The sequence below is a fragment of the Vigna angularis genome, chromosome 8 (assembly GCF_016808095.1).
Source record: "Vigna angularis cultivar LongXiaoDou No.4 chromosome 8, ASM1680809v1, whole genome shotgun sequence".
Lineage (NCBI taxonomy): Eukaryota > Viridiplantae > Streptophyta > Magnoliopsida > Fabales > Fabaceae > Vigna > Vigna angularis.
The window spans coordinates 27,391,035-27,400,897 of record NC_068977.1 but is presented as its reverse complement, the minus strand read 5'-3'; the positions used below and the strand labels follow the sequence as shown (position 1 = coordinate 27,400,897).

Here is a 9,863-nt window from a genome sequence, read left to right as displayed (position 1 = left end):
AAAAAAATATCAACCTTACAAAGCAAAGTAAAAAAATATTTAATTGATATTATATGTAAATTACATACAATAAAAATGTAAAAAAAAATTGTAACATCAATTTAAATTATAAATTTAAAAATTTAAATTCCTAAAAAAAATTAAATTAAATTAATATTAATTAAATAACGCAGTTAAATAAATGACTCTGTTCAAATAAAAAATTATACAAGCTTCAGCATAAATGAAAGTACTATTTTAAAATTAAAAATTGTAATGACATAATAGTATATTTTTGTTTAGAATTATAATTTTTATTTATGTGATAAAACTTAAGTAATTATACTTTTTATGTAATTTTATATTTATAAACCCGTTTATCAACTAATTTACAAATTTATTTATTAGTTTTATCAAATAGATCTATATAATTTTTAATTAAAAGAATGACAGTTTAAGGCGATTTTTTAATTAAAACGTTATCATTAAATGAAATTTATTTGGATAGCTGAATTTACATAATTTAGGTTCATCTAATAAATTACCCAAAAAAATATAAAATTAAACAATGATAAAAGGCATCAGAACAAAAAAAATGTGGTAGATACTATTAACATATGGTTGAAGTAAAAGGTTGATGAGACATAGTTGGGGGCGAATGTAACGTGGGAAAGAACATCTTGGGTGGGGAATATATCTAAACAAGGAAAAAAATAACATTGCTTGGTGCCTTCAACCTCACTTTTGACTTCATTATCATTTACACCATTATTCCTCAACGCGTACAGATATTTTTAGAAATTCGCGTTATGTTACTTTTTAACTTTTGAAATAATGGATAATTTTCTTTCGGGTTAAATATATTTTTCGTCCCTTAAGTATCACATGATTTTGATTTTAGTTCTTACTCAAAACTTTGATGATTTTTAGTTCTCGAAGTTTTAAAACTCTTAGTATTAGTCCTTAAAAATGGATGGTGTTAAGTTTTAGTAGATGTGGCAAACGGCGATGTCAGGTTTGATGCTAGCTGTCGTGCCATGTTGATTGTTTCATTTTTCAAGTTGAATCTAACTTCGTCTTCTACGCCACCCAGAAGCTTCTCGTTTCTGGCCCTCGCCCTCCACGCCCTCCAGCAGCACCGTGGCCAGGAAGGTTCATTTTTCACTTTGCGTTGATCGTCAGAGGAACGTGTACAAAAAAGTCTGCCTATTTTTCCCCTTTCATTTGTAAAGTTTTGGATTCTTGAAAATGTTGTATTCAATGGTAGACCTCATTTTTGGATCAAGAAAAATGGTATTAGTCTCTGCATATCCCGTGGCAAATCTGAACACTCCAGTGCCTCCAATTACCGGAATCTCCCTAATGTTTTGGGTGATGCGGTTCCTCCCCAACACAGTGATGGTGCTCCCATTGTAGTTCCCTTCGGTAAACACGAAGTTCAGAACCACCAAGATAAACTCCCTCTGCGACGTTCCTGCAACCAAACCCTCGATTCTTCCCACCACCTTCGAGGTTGGCTCCGGTCCTCCTTCTCCAAACTTCCTAGCTTCATCAAAATTGTTGGTTGCCTCTCTGAGCTCATCGAAGGAGAAGACAGAGATCCCAAAGTAGACACCTCCACTTTCCATGGACGTTGTATTTATGAAGGAAGAAGAATAAACGTTTCTTGATTTGTTTTGGAGGCCTGAACGTTTCTTTCTTCCTTCCAACAACAAAAGAATAACACCAACCAAGGCAAAAACCCCAACCAGGACCAGTATTCCAACACATAACGCTACAGAAAAAGGGCGTTTGCCGTTTGCACGACAGTTGGCATCAAACCTGGCATCGCCGTTTACCACATCTACTAAAACTTAACACCATCCATTTTTAAAGACTAATACTAAGAGTTTCAAAACTTCGAGAACTAAAATCCATCACAGTTTTGAGTAGGGACTAAAACCAAAATCGTGTGATACTTAAAGGACGAAAAACATATTTAACCTTTTTCTTTCATTACAAAACTCGCATCATTAATATAGTTTTTAAAATAAATAGATTTTAAACTCTCTCTCTAATATATATATATATATATATATATATATATATATATATATATATATATATATATATATATATATATATATATATATATATATATATATATATTCTTTTTCTTTTTTTACTTTTTTTCTTACTGGACCGTAGACATACTTTGTAAATATTTTAACAATTTTACGAACGTTTTTCAACTTTCTATTTGTCATTCTCTTAAATACTTGTTTTCTCTAAGATAAATCAAAATTGTGTTTGTAGAAGATCAACATTCAATTAGATTAATGGTAACGTAAATAAATTACAGTGTTATTTATAATATAATTTATTATGTTTATGAGTTTTTATCTAAATAATTAGTCTTCTGTTACTTTATCTTAACAAGTGTTTGATCATATATATAATAAATTACATAGTAATTAGTATGTTATTAGTTTTGATACATCAACATCGACTAGACTATCCAGTAATAATCACATGCCATATAGATTAAACATAGATACTTATTTAATTAAAATCTGCACAACACCATCTAGGATGAGACTAATATAATGTGACTAAAAGATACTCAAATAAATAAATAAATAAATATATATATATATATATATATATATATATATATATATATATATAATATGATTTCATATTATTTAAAATTAGTGAGAATTATTTTTGTTTATTATTATTTTTCTCTCAATTTGAATATATATATATATATATAATATAAAAACGTTAGTATAGTATAAAAGTATTTCAAAAAGATTTGTTATTGTTGTAAATTGAGATAATATCTTTGGAATATTTCTAATTAGAGGAAATAGATATATAATCTTTTATTTTATTTTATTTTTCCTAGTTTTTCTAGTTTCTCTACTTTCCTTTTTAGGAGAACTAGATTATTACAAATAGAGGGTATGATAATATATTTTTCAATGATTGAGAATAATAAAATAAGTCTTATTTTCTACTTGGTATCAAGAGCTTCCGATCTTGGAGCTCCATTCCGCTGCACAGTCGCGTCGCTACCGCTATCCAACCATCGTCGTTGTCGTCGTCGCCGGTTGGGGTCGTTGATAGGGCAGAAAGGTGCGCCCAACTCCGACGACCACAACGCTGGAAGTTGCTCCGTGAGAGGATCCTCCACGCGTCGTCACGCGCCTCCACCGTCGCCAGCGCGTGTAACCCACGCGCCCATCTCTGGCGAGACCTACTCGCTGCCGCTGCCACAGAAAGGGTCACCTGAGACTCTTGAGTCTGTTCCTAAGGTCGGTGACGACTCATTTGGCCTACATTTGAGTAGATCTGAGCTTTAAGTTCACTACAAGAAAAATGGTAATTATCCACCGATAATTACATACGAATTTTGATTCGTATATAACATGAATATTACATACGGATATTATATACGGATCCCACAAAAGGAGTTATATACGGATTTTACATACAGATTTTATATACGGATATATCTATATATAAAATCCGTATGTACTTTTCGTGCGTGGTGGCAGAAGAGTTTTCTATGAATAACGTTTGTATGTAAGTGTTATAATCCGTACGTAAGTAAAAGCAAGTATTGTCTTATGGAAATTAATTATTTTAAAAAAAATGAAATTATATTTCATTAATTTGAAGTTGGTTTGGTAGAACAGTGTGTTCTCTCAAATCTCTCTCAAACCCTAACTCTACACTCTCAGATCTCTCTGCAACCCTAACTTTAACTCTCCACTCTCCTCTATTTTCACTTTCATACGCAGAATCACTTTCGAATCTTGGGGTTTCATCCTCCTCTTCACTTTTCCTTCATTTTTAACCGATTAAAACCACTTTTCTACTGATCAAAACCCTTTCTGTCGTTTGTTCTTCGATTTCCAGCGATTCAACCTCTATTTGCGTCGTTTAAACACTTTTGTACTGATCAATCTTGTGTTTGAACCGATTAATCGGTTCATTTTAAGTTTCTCCCTATTTTTAGGGTTCCTTAGGTCTAGATTAGGTACTTCCTCCATTTTGGAGTTTTCCCCCAATCGGGCTTCTATTCATTAGTTTAGGTTTTTTTAACATTTTCTTCCAATCATTCTCCATTTATTCTCCATGTCGCTCTTGATTTGGAGGTCGTCTCATTATTTTGCTGTGTTTGCTCATCAAGGAAGCTTCGAAGGAGTTCGAGTCGAGTTTGCGTCGCTCTTTTGGTCATCTCCTCGGAGGCTCTTCCGTCAAGTGGCTGCAAAATCAATCACACCTGACGGCGTTTCGGCGTTGCTACTCTTTTGAAACCCAAAAAAGAGGCTGGATTGAAGACTTAAGGTGCTGTTGGGATTGTTTTTGAACCAAAAGCAGGAAGTGGTGACAAAATCTGCTGCGGAGATTCTAAACGATCAACATAGAAAGTGAGCATTCTTCTTGTGTTCTTGTTTCATTTCAAATCGTTCTGAGATTTAATGGTTTTTCATTTTGATTTTATTTAAAATTTTTCCCTCTTTTATTTTAGTTTGGCTCCTGTATGTAGTTTTTTAGATCATGAAAGTTGCTTTAATGAAGAGGCAACAATTATCAGTGGAGCATTAGATCTCACAGAGAAGATAGTACTATTGGCTTGGAGAAAGCCATTATGATAGTTCTATCTCTTGCCATCTATATGTTACAATTTGATGGTTGTCATTTCTTTAAAGACTACCTACATCAGAATATATGAATGGCGTGAAATTTGCTCCTGATATACCTGGAAAAGTGAAAATATACTGTGCCAATGAGACAATTTATGCCCCTAAATGTATGATATTTTGGCTGTGTTTAAAGTTGTAGATCATGAGTGCCTAAGTTAGGAGAGCATGTTTTTCTGGTAAAGAAGTAATTATCATATGATTTTTCGAATTTTAAATCTAAATTTGTATGTATGGTCATTGCTTCATCATCCATGCCAGTTCCTTTGCTTAGCAACTGGACATGTTCTGAAGAGCTTTAGCTGGGTTCTCTTTATTGTTTTACGGTAACAATCCCAGTAATAGTAGTCTATGGATGTTAATTTATCCACTCTTTCAGGACAATCCTCTGTTTCAGTTTCAAGATAAATCCTAACCCAGATATATCTATTATATTGGCTTGATTTTATAATAGAAAACATTTATATGGTAAAAGTAATTATGTTAGTTAAGGTTTATTATGTTAACATAAGTTGCTGGAGATTTGCCCTTGGCTTTATGGATAGTAAACCATGCCATGGTATGGCAAGAGAATGTTCCTATTATGGACATTTACGGGGTATCAAGAGAAAATTAATCTTAGTTGTTTGATATCATTACATAGATGGTTAAGAATAGTTTTAGGTGAACCAATTTCTATCATAGTGTTCTGTAACTGAAATCCTGGGTAAGCAAGGGACCTTTTTGATATCATTACATATAGCAGTAAACACAAGAATAACTTATTAATCCTTTCAACTTATTTTTCTGCTGTAGGTTTCATTTAATTTTCTTGAGAAGTACTTGGAAGCACACTCAAAGGCCTCCATGTGGAAAAATGAGCTCCTAGATGTAGGCTACCAGCCTCTGTGCATCCAAATTCCCTACACAGTAAGGCTCTTAATTTTGAACTAAGAACTCTAGCCTCACGTTTTGTTTCCTTAGTTGGTATAAGGCTTACTCCTTGCATATTATTTTCTCTGTTAGTCGTGTACTCTGTGTTAGATGGCTTACTCCAAGTAACATTTATTTTTATACTTCTTGATACACTTGATAAGGATATTAATTTGTTCTCCATGAGATTGAGGTAGTATTGTATAGCATTAAATAATTCACTTTCTTCGACAGTTAACATTCCTCCAACCAGTCCGCTGCGTCATTCTGTCCAAGGAGCCGCCCCAGTCTTGAACGTGAAGGCTGCTTCCATCATTTGGCATCAAGAGCCAATCGTTCACGCAACCACTACAAGAGCTAAGTTGCTCTTTCATTCACTTTCTCCGTTTCTGTCATGTGTTGTTCACACTCTATCACTGTTTCATCAAATTTTTTTCATTCTGTTTTGGTTTAATTCGTGTCTGTGATTGTTGCTCATTTTAATCGGTTCTTTTCCAGTGTGAGTTCAATTCTAGATTTCATTTTCATTTTTCAGTTTTGTCACGTCATGTGCAAAAGTGTTGCAGTGCTATTCTGTCATCAAGTGTTTGATTATGTTCCAACAATTTTTTTATTTTCAATTGAGTTTCTAGTGCTTGTGTAGCCAGATATCAACCTAAAAGGCAATGAGACAATGTCTAGCCTTGGTGATATGAGCTCCAACATGCCAAACCTTGAATCTGTTTCATGAAAATCTGCATCAAAAATCAATTTCTGGATTGATATGGTCAATACTGTTTCTGCCAGTTTTGATGTGTCTAAAACTGGAGAAAAGTTACTTTTTTGATTTTAAGCATGTCTCAAGTGATATTAACTCCAATCAATCATAGATTTGCAAAATGATTACTTGAGTTGATGTAAAATTAGTGTTCCCGAAACTGTCACAGTTTTCCACAAGTTTTTGCACCGTGCTTGAATCCTTGCCATGTTTTAGGCCATTTTAATTCTCCTAGCTCACATGTTCAAGCTAGATCTGGTCGCTTAGGACTTTTCCTACATGTTTCTTGATCCATCCAGCATTGATTCACATGAATTTCCAATTCTGCTGCAGTTTTGCCTTATTTTTATGCAATTTTAAGCAACTACCACTGTCATTTGTTGCTACTGTGTGTTTCTGTTATGTTTCCATGTCTGTGCAAGTATATTTTGTGAATTGAAATCTGTTTCTACTGTTCAAATGGTCATTAAGAAGCCTATATGCAGATTTCCTCTGTAAACCACCACATTTTGCTGCATTTTTGGCTTCAGCTGCTGTGATTTTGTGAATCTGTCTCTGCAAGTGCATTTTCAAAGTGTATGCAAGTTTATTTTACCATTTAAAACTTGTGCACACTGTTCATTTGGTCAATTTTACACCAGCACTGCAAAATCAGTTTCCAAGCAATGAATTTGCTTAATTTTTGTAAGTGGACCAGTGAGTTTCGGGTGTGGTCTTTTTCCTTGTTGTTTGACAGTTTGAACACCTTCAATTTAAGCATATAAAGTTGCTTGAACCATTAATTCTGCCATAAAACCATTGCAACTCATTTTTGCATTTCAAAGCACCATTTTCACATCACTTTTCTGGTGCAGTATGCAAATTATGTGCTGTTTGACTTTGTACAACCTTTAAATCTTCATTTCTGGATTGGCAAAAGCTCCTTTCAAGTTTCCAAATGCAATGATATGCTTAAAAGAGTGTACTACATCCATAAAAAGCAAGACAAAACCAAACAATCCAGTTTTGACCCCAAAACCCGAAAATCACGAAATCTGAAATTCATTGGGGACTTTCATCAAACAGTTTGCAAAATTATCAAACAGTTTCACTGCACTTGATTTTGATCTTTGTTTTTGCTTTTTCTTGCTTGTTTAATCTGTTCTAGTTCCTCTCCTAGGTTCCTTTAGTGTCCCTCCCATGATTCCAAGCTTAAATTTACTTGAATTCAACTTGTTTGGCTTCTATTTTGTGCCAAAAAACTGGTCTGCGAAAATTAAAACTCGTGCAGCAGCTGGTTTGTTTGTTGACTGGTTTGGTGTTTGCTTTGGTGCTGTGACGTTTTGGTGCAGTGTTTCTACCTCAGATTCCTTGCTCCAAGGGGGTAGCATCTAAGGAAGTAGATGAGGTGTTAAAAGGGCCACAAGCTTGGACTCCAAGTGCACTTCTTTCTTGCTGTTCCAGCACCAATTTCAGCAGCAGTTTCAGCAACCATACCACCTTTTTGCTCATGATTTTGGACCAGCACTATGTGAAACAGCAGCCACACTAGGCTTTTGCAACAATGGTAGGCATTGCCACAAGGCCTTTACAATCAAATGCATCATCATCAAGACTTTTCTATACACTTGGTAAATCTTGTACTCAACAATACAAGAATTGAAGATTCTCTCTATTTGGGGTTTAGAGCCATTGCCTTGATGATAAATGACTAGTTAGTGGTGTTTCAAACACTAGTGGAACAATTCTTAGATAGTTTTTCACATATAACTAATTGTATAAGTAGTTTAATTTACTATTACATTTGCCATATTATGATTTGTACTATTTATTTATGACTATTATACATTTTATAAATTTAATTCACAGTCATGATTTTGTAATATTATAATATATTTGACTTTTAAATGTGAAAGACTTGTGTAATATGATCTTTGACTGAATGAATGGTGTAATACTATAATGAATTAAACAAACATCACATTTTAATAAAAACTGACAGATATTTGGTATTATTTTTTTACAATTTAGTAGTTTTATTTTATTTTTATCAGTATATGAAACTATTAGTTATTGGACATAGATGTGAGATCATTTAATTTTTTTTTATAAAATTATAGTTATATACGGATTTATCCGTATGTAGTTTACATACGAATTTTATATACAGATTTATCTGTATGTAATTTATATACGGATATATCCGTATATAATTTACATACGGATTTTATATACAGATTTTTCTGTATATAATTACATACAGATATATCCGTATATAATTTACATACGGATATATCCGTATATAAGTTATATACGGATATATCCGTATATAAAGTAACTACGACAGTTTTATATACGGATTTTTGTCCATATGTAAATCGTATGTAATCAAGTGTTATATACGGATTTTGGGCCTTATATACGGATTTTGGCTGTATGTAATTCAAGTTTTTCTTGTAGTGGTTCTGCTCGATTTTTCTTAGTGTGACCTAATCACCACCGCCGCCACAGACAGAGTCACCGGAGCCTCCTGAGTTTGTTCCTAGGGTTTGTGACGACCCGTTTGACCTTTTCTTGAGTAGATCTAAGCTTTTAAGTTCTGCTCCTTTTTTTCTCGGTGTGACTCATACGCCGTCATCGTCTTGCGTTCTACAGGATGTTTGAAGTAAAAATTATTCCTTTGAAAGCAATGGATGAATAAATGAGTAAGCCTTTTGGATCATGTACTCTGTCAATAAAAGGTAAGATTTGCCTCAATACTGTTGATCATGTGTCTCAAGGTATTTGGATCCTTGATTCGGGTGCAACTGATCATATGACACCTTTCAATGTGTCCTTCGACTCATATGATAAAAGAAATAAAGAACAACTTATTACAGTTGCGAATGGTCAGGGTATACCTATATGCGGCTCTGGGAATATAATTTTGGACTCATCTATTGTATTGAAGGATGTTTTACATGTTCCTCAATTAGCTAATAGTCTTATCTCTATGCAAAAACTCACAAAGGATTTAAATTGTTCAATAACATTTTTTCCAACTTATTGTGTTTTTCAGGACCTTGCCACGGGAAAGACAATTTTAACTGCTAAGGAGCAGAGTGGGTTGTATGTTTTAGTGTTTAATGACAAAAGCAACATAAAAATCATGAGTCAACAAGCTACATATGAGACGTGGACAAAATCTCAAATATGGTTACATCATCAAAGGCTTGGACATCCTTCATTTAGTTTTATCAAGTCCTTGTTTCCCCACTTGTTTACCAAAGAGTCTGTTGAGTCTTTTAAATGTGATATTTGTCAATTGTCAAAACATCATTGTGCATCTTATCCTGTTAGTCACAAAAAGAGTATTTCTCCATTTGATTTAATTCACTCTGATGTTTGGGGTCCTGTCATAGATTCTATTTCCGAAGCCAAATGGTTCGTTACCTTTATTGACGATTGTACCCGTGTCACGTGGACATACCTTATGAAAAATAAATCCGAAGTTTTTCAAATTTTTATTAATTTTTTCCATCTTGTCCAAAATCAATTTGGAA

At 33.5% G+C, this 9,863-nt stretch overlaps 1 protein-coding gene and 1 long non-coding RNA gene across 2 annotated transcripts; one reads left to right on the top strand and one right to left on the bottom strand.

Moving 5' to 3' along the window:
• Window positions 1-1,199: 1,199 nt before the first annotated feature.
• LOC108344178 (dirigent protein 22) lies at window positions 1,200-1,607 on the bottom strand. Its single transcript, XM_017582641.1, has one exon. It carries the CDS (start codon window positions 1,605-1,607, stop codon window positions 1,200-1,202), a length of 408 nt encoding a protein of 135 aa, XP_017438130.1.
• Window positions 1,608-3,645: 2,038 nt separating this feature from the next.
• On the top strand, window positions 3,646-8,184 carry LOC108343954 (uncharacterized). The gene is made up of 3 exons (XR_001833555.2): window positions 3,646-4,400; window positions 5,469-5,582; window positions 5,820-8,184. It is a non-coding gene; the product is annotated as an uncharacterized LOC108343954 (long non-coding RNA).
• Window positions 8,185-9,863: the final 1,679 nt, after the last annotated feature.

Excerpts from the sequence above, each read along its gene's own strand:
- LOC108344178 (XM_017582641.1), bottom strand. The coding sequence starts at position 1,607 with ATGGAAAGTGGAGGTGTCTACTTTGGGATCTCTGTCTTCTCCTTCGAT.